The 20,894-nt window shown below is 40.9% G+C and overlaps 1 protein-coding gene across 1 annotated transcript in view; it reads left to right on the forward strand.

Annotated features, from left to right (window-relative positions):
• USP54 (ubiquitin specific peptidase 54) overlaps positions 1 to 20,894 on the forward strand; it is a 178,262-nt gene that overhangs the window by 147,658 nt on the left and 9,710 nt on the right. The window contains exons 10-19 of the mRNA XM_012663346.1: positions 430 to 598; positions 1,953 to 2,123; positions 5,459 to 5,590; positions 5,770 to 6,150; positions 6,436 to 6,667; positions 7,945 to 8,078; positions 10,571 to 10,738; positions 13,251 to 13,370; positions 14,286 to 14,481; positions 16,513 to 17,903. Of these exons, the coding sequence (XP_012518800.1) occupies positions 430 to 598; positions 1,953 to 2,123; positions 5,459 to 5,590; positions 5,770 to 6,150; positions 6,436 to 6,667; positions 7,945 to 8,078; positions 10,571 to 10,738; positions 13,251 to 13,370; positions 14,286 to 14,481; positions 16,513 to 17,903 (3,094 nt within the window). The remainder of the gene's footprint in view (positions 1 to 429; positions 599 to 1,952; positions 2,124 to 5,458; positions 5,591 to 5,769; positions 6,151 to 6,435; positions 6,668 to 7,944; positions 8,079 to 10,570; positions 10,739 to 13,250; positions 13,371 to 14,285; positions 14,482 to 16,512; positions 17,904 to 20,894) is intronic.

Consider the following 20,894-nt stretch of genomic DNA (forward strand, 5'->3'; position numbering starts at 1 on the left):
CCAGATAATTTCTTTCTATTTTTTGGTAGAGACGGGGTCTCACTCTTGCTCAGGCTGGTCTAGAACTCCTGACCTTGAGCCATCCACCCGCCTCGGCCTCCCAGAGTGCTAGGATTACAGGTGTGAGCCACTGCGCCCGGCCAAGAACTTTTATTTATATTTTACAACCGAGTTGATGTTTCATAGAAATAAAAGTAATTTTATTCATCCTTCCTTTCTCTTAAAAGGATTTTAATGGTTTCTAAATGGATTTAGAAAAAAAAATTAATAAAAAATGTGTTCAGGTCTAAGATCCCTCTTGGTGTCTCTTTTCCCAATTCTTGCTTTCCGTTTCTTTTATTTTCCTTAGAAAAGCAGAACAAGAAGATACGTTTTGAATTGTAGATGTGAAGTATAATTGTCATGTTTTTCTGGTTGTTTCTGGTTCAGATTGGGCCCAAATGGAAGGATGTGGTGACCAAATGCATCAAGGGGCATTATCAGCCCTTGCTGCTGCTTTACGCAGATCCCCAGGGTACCCCAGTGTCCACCCAGGATCTGCTTCCCCAAGCTGAGTTCCAGTCATACAGCAGGACGTGCTATGACAGTGAAGATTCAGGTGAGCAGCCTACCTCTTTCCTCTCCCCTCCCCCCTCCCATGTGATCAGACAGTTGGGACTCACACTTAAGTGCCTGGCATATGACCTAGCTTGGAGAAGGAGGACCCATTAGAGGTAAGAAAGAAGTGCCAAATTGTGCCGAAGCCTAACTTACTCACACTGGGCTTTGTTTTCCTCAGCCTTTAAGAGTGTGTTGTCTAAATCACTTGGCCCCAACTCAAAACTGAGAAAGAAATTATGTTTAGACTGAGACATTAAGTTTGTGAGGCTCGGTAGTTAGCCTTCTAATATTGGTAAAGATGACTGATTTTTTTTATTAGCAATTTAACGGTGACTTAAGTGAGTTGTTAAGACAAGAAAAGTTATTTGAGTCACTTCAAAGCTGGTTATTTTGTTTGGGATAAAAGATTTTTTTTAAAAATTCCAAATGCTGTAGTGATATTCTTTGGTTTATGAACCAGTTGTTTACTTCTTCAGTCAATTGTTTGGAACTTAAATAACGTTTCCCTATAGAAACAATTTTCAGCTTAATGGCTAAACTCTTAGGCTAGCCCACAGAGGCTTATAATATATTTGAATTATAACCTAATAGTTTTGGCTTGATGTCTGAAAAGAAAGAAGAAATGTTCTTTTACTCTTCGGGATCTAGGATTGGTCCTTGTATAATTTTGAAAGAGAAGATACTTGACTTTATTTAAACCTTTCTCCCTCCCCTTTGTACTTCCCTGCTGCTTGGTACCTGGTGCTTTCTCCCTATTCTTATACCCCACCCAGACCTGGTCTGCTTCTCTCTTCAGTGAAACACCCATTTGTCCTGTTGTGCTTATCTCCACTAGGTGTTCAGAGGAAAGCAGCCTGATTGAACTAATTCACACTAATGTATTAATATAAATAACAGCCCCATAATTTCTCAGAGATATTAAAACCCATATAATATAAATTAAATTTTTAAAATGATATTCCTGACAGTACAGGAGAAAGATTATAAGATGAGGGAACAACTAGTTATATATGACAGGTTGGCCAGACTTTCCATCTAAATAGATCTTACTTTTCACTTTTTCATTTCTTCCACTTTCCCCCCATAGGTTTTCTAAAACCCCCCACAGTTTTTCACAGTGGCAGGCAAAGTGAGGGCTTCAGCAAGGTAGGGGCAGGGGTGGGAGGAATTTTATGTGTGTCTGGGTTATTCGGAAGTTGGGTGTTGGGAAGAATGGCTCTGTGGTATATCCTTCTCACACTTCCCTCTAGGAAGTTCTTGCCTTATGGACCTTTGTGTGTCCATCTCTTTTCCTTCTCTGCCACTGTTCTCTCTTTCCTTACTTTTGCATATGTGTCTCCTCCTTCCCTCAGGGAGGGAGCCCTCCATCTCAAGTGACACTCGAACAGATTCTTCAACGGAGAGCTATCCCTACAAACACTCTCACCATGAGTCTGTGGTCAGTCACTTCTCTTCTGATTCTCAGGGGACAGTCATCTATAATGTGGAGAATGATTCCATGTCTCAGAGCAGTCGGGACACAGGTAGGGACTTATACAGAGGATAATTTAATTCCTTCATAGAAGGTCTCCCAAGAGAAAGAAACTGGGGAGAGTCAGAAATGTTTGCCATGCCAAGGCAGAAAAGCACAGAATTTGGGTAATTGAGTGGGATACAAAGAAGCAACATAGCTCTGAATGAACAATGATGCTCCATGGCACATACTCCTGTCAATAGCAGCATGTCAATAAGGACCATTGTAATGTGATATTGATGTGATTACTCTAAAGTTTGTTTTTCTAGTGCTGTCCTCTTGATTCCTGTCCTTCCCATAGTGCCCCATCAAACCCTTGTGGTCTTATACCTAGTCATGTTCTCATGCCAGCCTTTGTCAGGAGTGAAGGGCTTTGAGAGAAAGGGCATATTTATGGGATAGGGGAGGAATAGCTGCTCATCAGCTTGCTAGGCTTCCTGAAGGACAGAGAAGCAAAAAAATGAAAGATAGCCTGTTTGTTATTGTGAGCTCTATGCAGATAATATTCTTGAATTATTTTGTTAGTCTGTGTTAGAAGAAGAAATCAATATAGGGCATGAAAGGAAAAACAGTGAATGACTATGGAGATACAGTTTTTTATCTTAGGAAGTAGAACACCTAAGGCATAGAACAGTGTCCATAGTCTTAGGGACTTTTGGGAATTAGCTCACTGTTTCACATTGGTTGTTTATACGCTATGTGTTGGCTTTTTTTTATTTTTTAGATCAAGAATTTCAAACATATTTAAGAGTATATAGAATAGTGTTCTACCCCTCCACTTTCTCCACTCCTGAATTATTTTGATGCAAATCTCAGACATTATGTCACTCCTTCTATAAGTATCTTGTATCACTCAAACATAAGAAATCATTTTTTTAAAATAGCATTATAGGCCAGGCGCGGTGGCTCACGCCTGTAATCCTAGCACTCTGGGAGGCCGAGGTGGGTGGATCGTTCTGAGCTCAGGAGTTGGAGACCAGCCTGAGCAAGAGCGAGACCCTGTCTCTACCAAAAAATGGAAACAAATTAATTGGACAGCTAAAAATATATGTAGAAAAAATTAGCCGCGCATGGTGGCGCGTGCCTGTGGTCCCAGCTACTCGGGAGGCTGAGACAGTAGGATTGCTTGAGCCCAGGAGTTTGAGGTTGCTGTGAGCTAGGCTGACGCCACGGCACTCACCCCAGGCAAGAGAGTGAGACTCTGTCTCAAAAAAAAAAAAAAAAGTAGCATTATAACACTTAAAAATAGTAACAGTAGTTCCATAAAACTACTAAGTAACCAATGAGTCTTCAAATATCCAGTTATCTCATAAATATCATAATATTTTCATGGTTTTGTGTGTTTGACTCAGCATCCAAATGAAGTCTACTCATTGTCATGTGTTGATAACTCTTTTACATTTCTTTTATCGTTTTTTTTTTCCTTGCAATTTATTGTTTTTTTGGGGGGAGGGTGTTATTTGAGATGGGATCTTGCTTTGTTGCCTGGTCTAGAACCAGTCTGATCTAGAACTCCTGGGCTCAAGGGATCCTCCCACCTGAGCCTCCTAGCGCAGGTGGGATTATAGGCACGTGCTACCATGCCTGGCTCTCCTTGCAAAATATTGTTGAAGAAGTAGGTATTATAGTTTGTCCTGTAGATTTCCCACATTCTGAATTTTGCTGATTTTATTCCTATGATATACTTTAACATGTTTTTCTGTTTTCTGTTTCTTGTAAATTGGCTGTTGGACCTAGAGGTTTGGTTGGGTTCATGTGGGATTTTGTTTGATGACTATTGCATAGCTTGTGTCAGTTGTGAGTTTTTTACATCATATTTTTGAAACAGAACCAGGGAGAAGCCAAGCCATAGGATAAAATAGGAGGCATGTTTTCTAGGGGAGTCAGATTGATGTCAATGGTTTGTGGGTTTGGGGGGGTGGTGGGAGGGAGGGAGAGCATCCCCATTGGTTTAACATCTATAAGATTTAGTTTCTCCACATGATTTTCTCCTTTCTTAAATCTTTCTTATGGACCCAAAGGTAGCAAAGGATCAGATAAAAGCAATAAAAAATTACATGGGCAATTGATTGAAAATTTGTATCCATATCATTACATTACTGATACCTGATTATGTGTAAGAATTTTCATATACTGTCATATGAAAACAAGTTTCTGTTAGCTCTCAGTGCATTTGGGAAAATACATAGAGTTTTTTTCTAAGCCTGTCTTCAAACTTAATTCACCTGCTTAATTCATCTCTGGCTTCCAGTGGTTTAGTTGATTATATCCTTTAGAATCTGACCTTTGCTGTTATTGAATCATACTTATATTTGCATACTGTGGGAATGAAGCAGGGCAAGTTATGTAAAAGAGCCTAGCTCTCCTGGGCTTCCCAGTGATTAGTATTAAGGATCTATGAAGTGTAATCTCTGGATGAAGCCAAAATTGGTGAAGCATGGGTTGGGGATGGGAATAAGAATTAATCAAAGTTGAAATGTCCTTTTAAATGATCCACATTTTTTTTATTTTTTTATTTTTTAGAGACAGGGTCTTACTCTGTTGCCTAGGCTGGAGTGCAGTGGCATGAATCATAGCTCACTGAATTCATTGCAATCTCCATCTCCTGGGCTCAAGTGATGCTCTCGCCTCAGCCTCCCCAGTAGTTAGGGCTACAGGCATGTAATTTTTTTATTTTTTGTAGAGATAGGGTCTCGCTATATTGCCCAGGCTGGTCTCAAACTCCTGGCCTCAAGAGATCCTCCGGCCTCAGCCTTCCAAATTGCTGGGATTACAGATGTGAGCCACCATGCCCAGCCTAAATGATCCCTATTTAAGGAAAGTTTAGAACTAGGTCTTAAAGCCATATATAATCAGAGCTCTGTGGGCAAAGGATGAGGGCATCCAGGATAATACCAGAGTTACTGAAAATTAGGCTTTACTTGGTATGTTTTGCTAAATAAATAAAAGGAAAACTCTGTCTTCAGCTTATGAGAATGAAAATATATGGCTATGTGACATTTTTATATAATCTTTAAAACTTTCATCTTTTAAAAATTACCTGGAAATACGTCCTTAGTCCTTCTGGGTCACTGGGAAAGATTATGAGTAGGATCGAGATTTGTAATTGCTGAGGAGACATTGCAAATTTGGAAGCACCCGTTAAATACTTGGGCTTCTCTGCATTTATCTACTGAGAGATTTCCTACATTTAAATCAGTTAGCCATGGTCCCTACACCTTCTGGTCTCCAGGTACACTAAATTTGTGGCACTGCCGTGAATCAATCCCAAAGGGAGACTAGGTTCTCAAGAGGATGAGGGTCAGTCTCAGATACCAGCTTACCCTCATTTCCTTGTTCTTTCAGGACACCTGACTGATAGTGAATGTAATCAGAAACACACATCCAAGAAAGGGTCGCTGATAGAGCGCAAGAGGAGCTCTGGCCGGGTTAGAAGGAAAGGCGATGAGCCTCAGGCCTCAGGGTACCACAGTGAAGGCAAGCCACTCCGCATTGCTTCTCGTTCTTCATTCACTCTGTCAAACCTTTTCCACGCTCCAGACTGTTGGCTTCTCCTTTCGGCTCAAAGGGCTTTTCCTTGCTTTTTAGACATTGGGGGCTGGGTATTCATGATCATTCTAAACATCTATATTTGTTTCATTCTTTTGTGTTTTTAGGAGAAACACTGAAAGAGAAGCAGGCTCCTAGGAATTCCTCCAAACCATCCAGCAGCAGCAGTAGGCTAAGGGATTTCAAAGAGACGGTCAGCAATATGATCCATAACAGACCATCCCTGGCTTCTCAGACCAATGTAGGTTCTCCCTTTGGGGGCAGGGGAGGAGACCAGCCTGACAAAAAACCTCCTAGGAACCTGCCTTTACACTCTCGTGACTGGGAAATAGAGAGCACCAGCAGCGAATCAAAATCCAGTTCTTCCAGCAAATATCGTCCAACATGGAGACCCAAACGGGAATCTCTGAATATTGACAGTATCTTTAGTAAGGACAAAAGGAAGCATTGTGGCTATACCCAGCTTAGCCCCTTTTCTGAGGATTCAGGTGAGGAGTTAATCAAGGAAGAATTGGGCTTTCAAATAAAATTGATTTAGTATTTTAAAAACCTGGGTTTTCTGGTAGATCTGGCAAGAGGCATTTTTATTCTGATGTTGGGCTTTTCAGGGATATGAGTTCAGTGAATCAGCAGCTGGAGGTGTGTGTGTGTGTGTGTGTGTGTGTGTGTGTGTGTGTGTGTGCACTCGCGCGCAGTATTAGTTATGTCTTGATATTAGGCAAATGCTAAAAAATATCACCTCCTTTTCCATACTTGTTCTTTGTTCGGGATAGCTAAAGAATTTATACCAGATGAACCAAGCAAGCCACCTGCTTATGACATTAAAAGTAGTGGACCAAGCCCCCAGTACAAGCCTTGGGTCCCAGCACGGCCAGGCTCTCACCTTTTAGAGCAGCACCCTCGCTTAATCCAGCGAATGGAATCTGGCTATGAGAGCAGTGAGAGGAACAGCAGCAGCCCTGTCAGCCTGGATGCAGCCTTGCCTGAGAGCTCGAATGTCTGCAGGTATCGTTTGGCCTTTGAATAGAGGCATTGTCCTGTGCAGCAATGTCAGCCACCTGCTTGGGGCTTTCAACCGTGACTTAGACAAGTGGAGAGATGGGCTTTATTACCATCTGTGTGCTCTGTCAACTTTCTATAGCAACAGCACCCTCTGCTGGCAGGAAGAGCAAAGGCACTTGAGAAAGGAGAGAGAACTTTAAAGGACAGTATTATGATAAAATAATTGTTTAGTGCTTGCTTCAGCAGTACATATACTAAAATTGGAATGATACAGAGAAGATTAGCATGGCCCCTGCTCAAGGATGACATGAAAATTTATGAAGCATTCCATATTTTTCAGATGTGTATGATGAACAAGTCTAGGAATCTAATGTAAAACATTGAGGACTACAGTTAATAAAATCGTACTGTATATGGGATTCATGCTAAATGAGTAGATTTTAACTGCTCTTGCCATGTAGAAAAAAATGGGTAACTACGCAAGATGATGGATATGTTAATCTGCTTCACTAAGTAACCTTTTTTCTATCTATATGTATCTCATAATATTGTGTTGTATACCTTAAAATATACAATTAAAAATTTATTTTAAAAATTGTTAGTAAATAACTTTTAATGAAAGAGTGAAGTAGTGAATTAAAACTTATATAATTGTAAGAGCAGAGAAGAAACTCAGCTGTTATTTATTTTTGCTTTCTCTTTTGGGATAGTTTTGGTTTTGTTTTGTTTTAGGGTCCTTGGGGATTTTGTGTTTTATGAAGGCAATGATATCCATAATCCATAAGATAATGATGACAGTTTGCTCCATAAATTTCAAATCTTTGTGCAGTGTGTTTACTGAATTGCCACAGAGGCAATTTTCCTAACAGTATAGCTGCTTTGAAAGGAATTGATTATGTCCTCTGCAAGGGTGATAACCACATCCTCACACTTTCCCAGGGTTCTTCCTGCCCATGGACCCTGTTCAGTTTTACTTATGAGAAGATATTACAAAGGTTTAGTAAGAAAGAGGAAGGCAGTACATATGATAGCAATGTGTCTGTTAATTCATTCAATAGATTTTGAGTATCTACTATGTGCCAGATACTATGCTAGATACAAAAAATGTGAATGAGGTGGGATAAGATGGAGGATTAAGTGGATATTTCAATTTCTCAGAAACATAAAGCAGAAGCTTTAATTATATTAGTTCAATGTTTTCTTGAGGGATTTAGTCCTAGGAATGTTATTAGTAACCACTCTTCTGATGCTTTCACTAGACTCTGGGTTCTCTTTTGAAGGGATCCAAGTGCCAAGAGATCAGCTGGGTTCGTCCCTTCCTGGCGTCATATCCCAAAGTCTCACAGCAGTAGCATCCTGGAGGTGGACTCCATCGCATCCATGAGTGGCTGGACAAGGAGTCAGCCCCTCTCAGGTAAGCAGAATGATTCTGGATTTGGGAGACTGGATTTGACCACCAACTCTATTTGAGCACATCTGAAGTTAGAGGACAGGTGCAGTTTGAGTATTCCATCAGAATGTAAATGTGGAGGCATTTGAGTTGCTCCATCTTTGCATTTATCTGTTTTTCATTCTCTGTTACATCTTACCTGAATGTTTCCTTCTACTTTTGAGAGAGCCTTGTGGGAGCAAGAAGGGACATCAATATGGTGTTCAGTGTTAATAACAGCTCCATTCCTTGGAAGAATAAATCCTAGGGCTTTCCTTGGTGTAGTGACAGCCTCTTGGGAAATGGAAATTTCTTATTGTTTAGTATTATGAATTGAGATGCCAAAGGGGGACATGTAGGCTATGTACAAAACTAGGAAATAAGCAACTCAAACTTACCCTTACGCCTACTTACATATCCTAGTCTGACTACCGATTCTCTTCATAGTTACTGAAAGTTCTTCGAGGTGGTGGGAAGGGAGGTATGCAACAATAGTAACAAAAAAGGCAGATCCTTTAAGGTGTGAGGTTGGTAGGTATAGGTATAGGGAAGGTATAGGTTGCTGACATCTGGCAGAGCAGAATAAGCCTATAGAGACAGATATCCTGGAATGCTGGGCTGGAGAAAGTTATAGTTAGAGACCTGTGGAAGAAATTTGTGCTTCACAATGAAATTATACATTTGGTTTATTTCCCACATTTTAAATTTATTTAATGTTTAGTAACATTGCTTTGAGAAACCCGTGCTCGTACATGTGCTTATTCTCCCTTCTCTTCAGGTAGCCAATACCTTTCCAAGTACACTAAAGGCTGAGTCTCATGATTTCCCTAATAGTCCTCAGTTCTGCACTAGCTAGGTAGAGTCTACCAACAGGATTCCTTAACTGGTAAAACATATTTAGCAAGGAGTTATGATAAAATTCTTCACACATTGTATCACCCTACCATCCTCTTTGTGGGGCCCTATTTATGCCCCACAATTTGATCTAAGGCACAGAACAAAAGTGTTTTTAAATTAATAATAATTATTATTATTATTTTGAGACAGAGTCTTGCTCTGTCACCCGAGATAGAGTGCCATGGTGTCAGCCTAGCTCATAGCAACCTCAAACTTGTGGGCCCAAGTGATCCTCCTGCCTCAGCCTCCTGAGTAGCTGGGACTATAGGCATGTGCCACCGTGCTCAGCTAATTTTTCCTGTTTTTAGTAGAGATGGAGTCTCATTCTTGCTCAGGGCTCAGGCTGGTCTTAAACTTCCCAGCTCAAGCGATCCTCCTGCCTTGGTTTCCCAGAGTGCTAGAATTACAGGCGTGATTACACTGCACCTGGCCTTTTAATTTTTTTTTTTTTTTTAATAAACGGGGTCTTGCTCTGTTACCCCAGCTAGAATGCAGCGGCATGATTATAGCTCACTGTAACCTCAAACTCCTGGGCTCAAGCAATCTTCTGGCTAGGACTATAGGTAGCTAGGACCACAGGTGTGCATCACTATGCCTTGCTAATTTTTAAAATTTTTTGTAGAGATGGGGTCTTGTTATGTTGCCCAGGATGGGTTCAAACTCCTAGCCTCAAGTGATCCTCCTGCCTCAGCCTCCCAAAGTGCTGGGATTACAGGTGTGAGCCACCATGCCTGGCCAGAATAAACATTTTTATCAATTTCGTAACCTGCCTTTTGCCTCCTGAAATTGAAGGAACCAGTGTTACCATTATGGTGTATATCTTTCTACATCTTTTTCTGTGTTTCTACAAGTACATGAGGAAGTTTATGTACACAATCATCATTTTTTTAAAAAGTAAAATGAAGTCATGCTATATATATTATTCTCTCACTCAATTTTTCCCTAATTTGTTATGGACATCCTTCTAGATCTATTTATATCCATCTATGAACACTTATAAAGTTGAGTTTTTACTAGTGTGGACATTTTACAAACTCATTAAAGAGATGATGGAAATTCATGCTCGAAGCTCCCCAATAAGTCTCAGTGACAGCACCTGATAGAGAGTGCTCTGTAATGGTTGAGAACATGAAATGTGAATTTAACCTACTTGACTTTAATTCAGCTCCACCATTTCCCACCTGTGTTACCTTGGACAAACTATTTGTCTTCTTTGTGACTTGGTTTCCTCATTTCTAAAATGGGGGTTATAATAGTTATCTACCTCATAAGTTGTTGTGAGAGTTAAATGAAATAGTATATATAAACATGCTTAAAATTGTTCCTGGCACCTAGTAAATGCTCAAAAAATATTCAGTGTCATTGTTCCTATAAAGCACTCAATAAATATTTGTTTTTGTTGTTATTATTATTACTGATCCAAGTCCACCCTGAATTTGAGATGGAAAGTGCTATCCAAAACATGAACTCCAAATTAAAAGCAAGAGTTACAAAGGAAAAGCATCACAGTCGCCATAAATTCAGGTGGTGCTTAGTCTTGGAAATGTGGTGACTTATCTTTTCTCTTGCTTGTATTCCAGGTGGGGAATTATCTTCTAAAAGTGAACTGGATGAATTACAGGAAGAGGTGGCCAGGAGGGCCCAGGAACAGGAACTTCGAAGGAAACGGGAAAAGGAATTAGAGGCAGCTAAAGGGTTTAACCCTCATCCCAGCCGCTTCATGGACTTGGATGAACTGCAAAATCAGGGTAATTGTTGTGAGGATTAGGTTGTGGGTAATGGGGACAGAGAGAAAAGGCAGAAAAAAACATCCAAGCTTGTACATTCCCTGTCTTCTCTTTAGCAGTTAAATTTTATCTTAATCCAACCATTCCAGTGAGAGCTAGTTAAAGGAGAAGGAGATAAAACCTATTGATTGGAGATAGGCACTGATTTGGGGGCACATCTATTAAAAGCCTATAGATTAGAGATAGTATATCATTCATGGAAAATGTTTCCCTTGAACATCTGTGGAAGGTATAAATAAAATGAATCTCAACTGAGAAGCAGCAGAAAAGGGCAGGGAGCCAGACTGATAGTACGGGGAATTCTACTTGCTGGGAAGAAACATGCCCTCAAGATAGTCCACCTGCAGCTTCAGGGAAGTGGGTCTGCCAAACAGGAGCAAGAACACAAAGCCTAATTTCCTTCTGATACCATCTGATACCATCAGGATTCATTTGCTAATCTCATACGATTTGCATGGACTTTACTTAAGCTTCCCCAACTGCCCCATGTTAGTCACTTCTTTTCCTCCTAGAATTTCATTAGGATGTCACCTTGCAGCAAAAGAGACTAGCTTTCAAAATAGGAGTTCAGCAAGGATGAGGTATCTACCTTAAATAGACTATGAAACCTATATCTCAGTTTTTCCTTCTATAAAATGAATTTATCACTTTTATTATTTGGAGTCTCCAGTTACAACAAATTGTGCTAAAGCAGTATAAAGGATAGGAGTCTGTGCTATTTGGGTGGCTGCTACCTGTCGACCACGCCTCTCATTTTATAAACATTTGGAGAAGCTTCTGGGCTAAGTAATCCTATATGGGGGCAGCTTTTCTCCTGTAATCCTCCTGTTTTTTGATTCAAGGCAATTGTTGCCTTATATTTCCCAAGGCATTATATTTGTTTCCAAATTAGTTTTAAATTCCGAATTCCTTAGTTGTCTCTATATTTGGATAGTCTTTTCTTTCTTTTTGATCTCAAGCTATATCACGTTGGTATCCCAGGTTGCTTCTGAAAAGAGGGCCTTGTCATCTCCCTCCTTGCCTTTTTCTCTGCTCTGTCAGTTGGGCAGTACATTAAAGTTGGGAGGAAGTCCTAGTGGCTATATTTCATTGTCCAGTCTACATATGCTTTGGTTCAGCATCTCCTGGAAGAGCAAAAAAATGCGGTGCTAAGATTCTGGAGAATAAGAATTAAAATTTAGTACAGTGATCGACCAACTACAGTTTGCCTAGATCTCTGTAAAGTAGAAATCTCTTTTTTTTGTTAAAAATGCCTATAGCTACCACCTCTGATTAGAAAGGTTGTATAGGTTCACTTGATTCCAAATACTTTGAAAGAACTTCAGGCCTGGTGGGTAGGAGAAACCACACCCCTAGAGATCGGGTGGAACCTGAGTGCCACGTTCTTTAGAACCAATCTGCTATTTCTGCTATCTTCTCATTGCTCTCAAAAAGCCACAGTGAATTAGAAAGTGAGTGTTAGAGGTGTGGAAGAGCCTTTCTTACCATGTCCAGCTGGAGGTAAGTGGAGGATGGGGGGGACATTGTGGGAGAAATGAGTCAGACATTTTGATTTTTTTTTTTCCTGGGACCTTGCGAAGGATCACTGGCAATCCCAATTGTAGGTGAGCTTACATGATAGCTTGCTGCCAATTTATGGATATGAGTGAGTAGAGAGCAAGGGGGTACATGAACTTTAGAGTTCCTTTACAAAAGTTGGTCTTTCTGTGCTTCTGAGCCTTTTCATCTGACATTGTACTTGGACTCTTCTGTACCTGCTTTGGCACACATTTACTTTGAGAAGAGGAGGGAATATCCCATGCTTGTTTTATGGAAGGGCAACTTTTGGGGCTAGTTCTGGTGAGCAAAGCCATGATAAAAGTAAATACTTAGCAGTGCTGATGAAAGATATGTGCATGCAAACCAACAACAAAGCCAATTCAACTGCCCTGGTAGATACATTGAGGTAGGAAATGTAGACGATTTGTGCCCAAGAGTGGTACTGATTTTCCAGTTTAGGATAGTGCAGAGAGGACTGTGAATTGGTGAAGGAAACAAGTGGTATGGATGGCTTTCCACAGTATAGTGAAGCCATCTTTGCCATAACACAGCAGCGGTCTCCGTGGAAGTCCGGGGTATTCTGACACTGGTTGGTGAGAGCTCCACTGTGGAAGAGCAGTTCATTTCCAGGCATAAGAACCCATCTTCTGCTACAGGCAATACTTTGTTCTTTCCTTGAAGGACTCCGTAACAGGTCTTGGAGTTAGAATATGTGGCTGGCAATGGCATGCCTCTCTTTCATGGCCTTCATAATGTCTCAGGGCAAAAATGGATGTCCTGCTTGTTTCAGAGAATTTTAGTAGCAATGGACAGTTGGAATAAGGGTAGAGCAATGGCTCACCAGCAAGGATCTGTGAGTACTGAAGGGAAACAAGAGTACATAGGAAAAGTTGGAATGAATTGTAATGAAAATGAAAAGTGCTGGCCCTTTCAGGGAGGAGTGACGGCTTTGAGAGATCCCTGCAAGAGGCAGATTCAGTGTTTGAAGAGTCATTGCATCTGGAGCAGAAGGGAGACTGTGCTGCAGCTTTGGCTCTCTGTAACGAAGCTATCTGTAAGTAACTCTAACCGCTATGGCTATGGCATTTTTGACTAACTTCACAATAGGTATTATTAGTGCTGTCACTCAGATGGGATGAAAACAGTTTTTATGTCTCCTCACTCTTGGCTCTCCCAAACTGAGGCCTTTTTAGCTATCTTTGCTCTTTAGATTTCTAAATGTGCCTGGCACTGTTCCTGTGGCCTATGGATATTTACTGGAATAACCTCAGTAGGAATCCACAGATGAATTCTCCAGCCATGCCTAACTTCTTATCCCAAGATAAAGTTACACCTCTGATGTGAGATTAGTCTGCTTTTTCTCTAGTCACTGACTAGTGAGTTGGAATTTATGGTAGGAAAACAGAATAAATTGATGGTGACTTCCCAGGCCTGTGACTTTTCACTGTAATATGTGATTCTTTCTGTTACCCGCCTACCTTCCTGGTATGTAGCACCATAAGCTACAGCAAGGGACTAAGGCTTAGAATTGGTATCTGATTCTTAAATGTGACCAGAAGAAGTAGTGCTTTATAAAGATAGATACTGGTTTGGATCTTATTTCTGCTGTTGGCCATCAGGAAAGGGAACTGGGGGAGTAGAGTGTGGAGACCAGAGTCAGACAGATCCAGTTACAAAGGACAAGAGTGGCAATCTCTAAGAAAAGCACTAGTTTATCTTCCTGATTCATTTTAGCTTTGTTTTGTTTTTTAATTTGGATTAACCTGTTTGGCCTCCATGGCTTCCATGAATGTTCCCTGTAGCCAGAGCCAGCTCTGTGCCCTGGACAGCGTATGCATGGTCCATGCCTTGCATTTCTGCTGCATATTTTGAGTTTTACTGCATATCTTTGCTCATTTTTGTTCAATTTTATTCTTTTTATTTTTGTGTTTTGTGTTTTGTTTCTGCTGTATTTTCTTTTGCATTTTAGCTAAACTAAGACTTGCCCTGCATGGTGCCAGCTCTAGCACACACAGCAGAGCCCTAGTCGATAAGAAGTTGCAAATCAGTATTCGAAAAGCACGGAGCCTGCAGGATCGCATGCAGCAACAGCAATCATCACAGCAGCCGGTGCAACCCTCAGCCTGCCTCCCATCACAGGGGGGGAGCCTCCCTCAGCCGACAAGGTAGTGCTTGGGAACCACATTAGTTTACGGACGCCAGGGGAAGAAGTGACCATGAGAATTCTATAGCAAGAGCTCTCATTGTCTTGGCGACTGCAGGGGAGAGAGAGAGAAGTCCTGAAAAGATTTTCTTCTCTCAGGTCAGACATACAGTGAAAAGCACATTGTACTGCTGGTCTTTTCTTTAATAATTCCTAGAAAGATGCAAAAAGTACATCATAATAAATAGACTGCTTTTACAAATATCCTGCAGGTGAGTTTATCCCTGGACTTGTGTAATAACATGATTTTTATATTTGTACATATTATGTTCTTAGACATGGTAATCTGGGCTACATTTCATGTTGCAGTAGCAACCATGATTTATTTTGGGATTTCAGTGCTTACTGTCCCTTAAGGAAGCAGAGAAAACAATCTTTTCCTTGCTTTGATTGAACTATAGAGAAGAGACACAAAGATTCCCTTTGCTTTGCTTCTTTCTGGTGAGGACTAGTAGCCATTAGTGTAGTTCTCACATCTTAGTATTGCATTTGGCTTTTACTTAGAAGCCACATTCAAATTTAAATGAAAATTAATTTTAGCTGTTAATAAGACTGAGTAGTTTTCAAAATATAAGTATAATAAAAGCAGTTAACATTTTGAACATTTGCCTAGGTCCAGGTACTGAACTAAGTACTATCTATCTATCTATGAATCTTTTTTTTTTTTTTTTAAAGACAGAGTCTTGCTCTGTCACCCGGCTGGAGTGCTGTGGCATGATCATAGCACATTGCAGCCTCAAACTCCTAGGCTCAAGTGATCCTCTTGGCTCAGCCTCGCATAGAGCTGAGACTACAGACATGCACCACCACACCCAGCTAATTTTTTAGATTTTTGTAGAGATGGAGTCTCGCTCTGTTGCCCAGGCTATTATATATTTTATGTTATTTCATTCTCACAATAACCTTATGAGATAGGGACTATTATTTAGCATATTTTACAAATAAAGAAACTCGGTCTCAGAGAGGATAATTAAATAAGGTAGCCAGATTACTTAGCTAGTAAGTGGTAGTAGTGTGGACCACAAATCTAGATCTGTTTGTGAATGTCCTTAACCATTATGTAATACTGCCTTCTCTGATTAGGTTTCCTATATAACTATATAATATTCTTCATAATGTTATAGGGGTGACTGAGCGACTGTCCTCACAACAGTTCATAGTATATTCTTATTCAGATTTAGAGAATTGTTTCAAATATGCACAATTTAGATGGCTAAACCCTTTCCAGAAAACTTGTATCACTTGATGAATGTGAGTGATTAAGGTTTTATCTAAGTGCTTATAACACTGAGTTTTTTAGGTCAGAAATATAAAACAATTAGTGAGAAACCAACTAAATGCAGTTAATCTCTACTCTTACTCCTAAATCTCAAGAGAGTCGTAGTGTATTACTTTGGGGAAACATCTCAGTGAGTAATACAATCAAATCCAGATTATGAAAACACATTTGAAATGGTTGATTTCTGTGTAATCCCGTGAGCCTCAATCACCCTGTATTTTATAAATGTTGGCCTCTGGGTTCCTTTAGCAGGACTGCCTCTCAGGACTCCAGGTAGGACTTTCCTCCCTGTACAGCATCCTGAATTTTTGCTGTTGGTACGAGTAATATTCTGGTTTTGCTTACCTTCCATGTCATCTGTATGTGGGACTAACAATTTTTGTTTGGTAATTTGCAAGTAAGTCATGATTGGAATGGGACTTCAGAAATAGTGAAGAATATTGGCAAGGGCTCCACTTAATATTTATTGTGTGCAACTTTGGTGAGGGCATTTAAAAAAGATGATTAATATTACCTATTTACCTGGGTGTGAGCTGACTATGCCATTTTCTTTTGTGAACCTCTGAATTGTTGACTCTACTTGTGTTTGTCTTTCTATTTATTTTCACCATTCCCTCTGTGGATAGCTAGAAATGGGAATGGAAGAACAGTCCTTTTTGTAAGTGTTCCTGTCAATCAAGGCAGCTTATGACTGGCTCTCTTCATTTGTTTCAGTGAACAGCCTATCCCGCTCCAAGTATTGTTAAGCCAGGAGGCCCAGCTGGAACCCTGCACGGATAGAGAGTTTGGAGCCAGTTCTTTCTTCCACTCACCTGCTTCCTGCCATGAGTCACACTCATCACTATTCCCAGAGTCATCTGCCCCACAGCAAAATTCCCCCAGTAGATCTGCCTCAAAGCTTCTGACTTCAGTTGAGGTGGACGGCACTGACCCCTCTGCATTCCATAGGCAGGGTTTGTTACCTAATACACCAGGCAGGACTGAGAAGAATTCTCACCATGGTTGGGAGCCATTGGATGCCCCAGAGGGTAAACTGCAAGGCTATCGGGGTGACAATAGCAGCTGCTGCAAATTCCCTCCACAAGAAGGAAGAGGAATTGCTCAAGAACAAATGTTCCAAGAAAAGAGGGATCCTGCTGACCCATCTCTGGTGACGCCTTGGTCACGCTCAACTGGAATAGCCACCTCTGAGAGAGGAGATGAACACATCCTAGGCTGTAGTCCTTCAAATTCATCAGCTCAGCCCAGCCTTCCCCTGTATAGAGCCTGCCATCCCGTAATGCCTGCTACTGCTTCATCTGAGCTTCATTCTCCTGATACTGCACAGAAAATTAACCAATGCCTCCAAGCCCAAAGCCTCAAAACTTCATTGACTTCAAAAGTGGATGGAGGCAGCGAGGAACCCTATAGGCCAGAGTTTCCTAGCACAAAGGGGCTTGTTCGCTCTCTGGCAGAGCAGTTCCAGAGGATGCAAGGTGCCTCCACGAGGGTTGGTACAGGTTCTAAGGACAGAAGTTTGTCAGATAGTTTAAGGAAGAACTCTTCCCTTTCTGACTATAAGGCTCCTTTCTCACAGGGTCAAGGGAAAGGCCATTGGCCTTGGGCAAAACAGCAACCCCCTCTGGATGGTAGAGACAGACTACCTTCCTGGGAAGAGCCTGCTGAACATCCTTCTTTTGCCATAAACTCTGGGCTACCTAATGGTGAAACTTCTAGAGGAGGACAGTCCAGGTTGGCAGAGCCAAGTATATACCAAGGGAAGCTGTCCCAAGTGAGAGATGCTAGGCCTAAGGAGCTGAGTAGCAGTATGGACTTGGGGACTTCCTTGCCTTTGAATTCCTGGGTGAATGTCACAAGGCTCTGTGATTCTCAGCTTAAACATGGGGGCCCTGGGCCAGGAATGAAGTCCTCCCCCCATGATTCCCATACCTGTGCAATATATCCAGAGAGAAATCACATCCTTTTGCATCCACATTGGAACCAAGACACAGAGCAAGAGACCTCAGAATTGGAGTCTCTCTACCAGGCCAGTCTTCAGGCTTCTCAAGCTTGCTCTTCTGGATGGGGGCAGCAGGATGTGGCTTGGCACCCACTTAACCAAACAGGTAAGAGTGCATACAGTGATAGGGGGAGTGAGAATCATAAAAGCTAAAAGCAGGAGGACAAGATTAGAAGAAGGATGATGTTCTGTACAGATACTATCCCCAGCTTAGTAGGAGATAGTAAAACTTCTGACTTGACTTAGAAAGCCTTCAGGATGAAGGCTAGACATTTTGCTGGCTGGAGTGGGGAATGGGGACAAAATTATCACTCGTAGACCAATTCCCTCCTTCTAAAGAAAGAGACTACTAAGTATTTGCCCATGGTTTCTCCAATAGACAGTGCTAAGGAATATGTCTTTGAGGGTGACTCAGCATGAGATGGGGCAGGCTGAGAGGAAAATACATTTTTCTATGGCTTAAGTAATCCCAAGATTCAGCTTCCAGGTCCACCTTGCAATAGGATGTCCACACCGAACCTAGTCTCTGGTGTGGTATTTCCAGATCATACTGAACCAGCAATATCAAGACCTTCCCTGATCCCTTCAGGAACTGCCAAGTTTAGTGTGCACAGATTTTTCAATGCCTGTTAGGGTAGCATTCGCTGAGTGAGGAGTGGAGCCTACACCTCAAGTGCATATCACAGACTTAATTCTGAAAATGATAAGAACAATGTTTGTAACTTAGATTGATGGTTTTTTTTTTTTTTTTTTTTTTGAGATAGGGTCTCTTTCTATTGTCCGGGGTAGAGAGCAGTGGTGTTATAATAGCTCACTACAACCTCAAATGCCTGGGCTCAAGTGATCCTCCTGCTTCAGCCTCCTGACTAGCTGGGACTACAGGTGTGCACCACCACACCCAGCTAATTTTTGTATTTTTTGAAGAGATGGGGGTCTCGCTATGTTTTTTATGCTGGTCTCAAACTCCTGGCCTCAAGTGATCCTCCTGCCTCAGTCTCCCAAAGTGCTAGGATTACAGGTGTAAGCCACTGCGCCTAGCCACATTGATGCTCTTTACTCCAAAGCCTGAACTATTTTCCTGGTTCCAACACTAACTGTCAGTATTAATTTGGACAAGTCATTTAATTTCCCAGTGCCAAGTTTTTACTTGTAAAGTGAAAGAATCAGCTCAATGATTTTTGTTTAAGGTACATTCCAACTCTGAAATGGTATGTATGATTCTGTGAAATTGAACTCAGAGAACTTTCATCTTTAGCTTGGATGTGACAGTTTACATAATGGTATAGGTTCCTGATAACCAACATTTAATTGCGTCCAAACAGATGTTTACTGAGTACTTACTATGTTCCCCAGAGATGGGGGAGGGGGTACCACATAAAGATAAGATTTGATATTAAGAAATGTTTTGAGGATCTGCATTCTAGTGTAGATTTTGCAGTAACATCTAGTAAGTGGTCGTTAGCTACATGGGACAGTATAATATGGGAAGATCCTAAAGAATGAGGAAAAGCTGGAGTATGCCTCAATAAGCTTTCTATCTAATATAAGGGAAAAAGAATACACAAATATTAAGTGTTTTAAAGAAGAATAATAAGCATATAAAATAATATATTGCAATATCAAACTAACTAGTTGAATGTTAAACATTATTTTTGAAAACCAAAGGCCCCTTATATTACCCAAAATAGCAACATTTTTCATTATAGATAATTTTGAAAATACCTTATCAAAAATCATTGATAATCCCACTGTTAATATTTTCATGAGTTTACCTTTGGTTTTCTTTTTTATACCTGTATACTATACATTTTGTTTTGTTTTTGCAAAAAGTGGGATCATTGCAATATATGTATACAGTTTAGTCTCATGATTTTCTTGAGTTATATCTATGAGCATTTACCATAGAAACTACCTTTAGGCTGGGCACAGTGGCTCACACCTGTAATCCTAGCACTTTGAGAGGCTGAGGTAGGAGGATCTCTTGAGGCCAGGGGTTCAAGACCAGCCTAAGCAAGAGCAAGACCCTGTCTCTATAAAAAATAGAAAAAAATTAGCCAAGTATGGTGGTGCATGCCTGTAGTCCTAGCTACTCGGGAGGCTGAGGCAGGAGGATTGCTTGAATCCAGGCGTTCAAAATTGCAGTGAGCTATGATGGCACCACTGCACTCTAGCCCAGGCAATAGATTGAGACCCTGTCTCAAAAAAAAAACAAAACCAAAAACTACCTTTAATGATAATAATATGCTACATATGAATGTGCCATAATTTATTTATTCAACCATTCTACTATTGTTGAATATTTAGGTTAATTCTAATTTTTTAATAATAAAGCATTGTGATGAATATCTTTGCCCTAAGTGGCCACATTTCTCTTAAGGTCCTTAGAATAAACTTTTAGAAGACTGAAAACTAGTTAAAGGTTAAAAACTTTTAAAAAATCTCTTGATAAATATTGGCAAATTAGCCTTGAGGAAGATTACAATTATGAAAAATATCCAATAGTACCTATCAACTATTAATTTTTTTACTTAATAGTATACAAAAACTAATTTAAACACTCCACCAAGTAAGTCAATCAGTTCTCAAAATACTTGTCTAATCAAAGTAGTCTTTATTTTGGCTAGAGTCCCTGGTTTAAAAACTTGTGTCCTGGCCGGGCACGGTGGCTCACGCCTGTAATCCTAGCACTCTGGGAGGCCAAGGCGGGTGGATCGCTCAAAGTCAGGAGTTCGAGACCAGCCTGAGCAAGAGTGAGACCCCGTCTCTACTAAAAAATAGAAAGAAATGATCTGGACAACTAAAAATACATAGAAAAAAAAAAAATTAGCCAGGCATGGTGGTGCATGCCTGTAGTCCCAGCTGCTCGGGAGGCTGAGGCAGAAGGATCGCTTGAGCCCAGGAGTCTGCGGTTGCTGTGAGCTAGGCTGATGCCATGGCACTCTAGCCCGGGCAACAGAGCAAGACTCTGTCTCAAAAAAAAAAAAAAAAAAACTTGTGTCCTAGGCCAGGCACGGTGGCTCATGCCTGTAATCCTAGCACTCTGGGAGGCCAAGGCAGGAGGATCTTTTGAGCTCAGGAGTTTGAGACCAGCCTGAGC

Source organism: Propithecus coquereli, unplaced genomic scaffold, assembly GCF_000956105.1.
Source record: "Propithecus coquereli isolate 6110/MARCELLA unplaced genomic scaffold, Pcoq_1.0 Scaffold80, whole genome shotgun sequence".
NCBI lineage: Eukaryota > Metazoa > Chordata > Mammalia > Primates > Indriidae > Propithecus > Propithecus coquereli.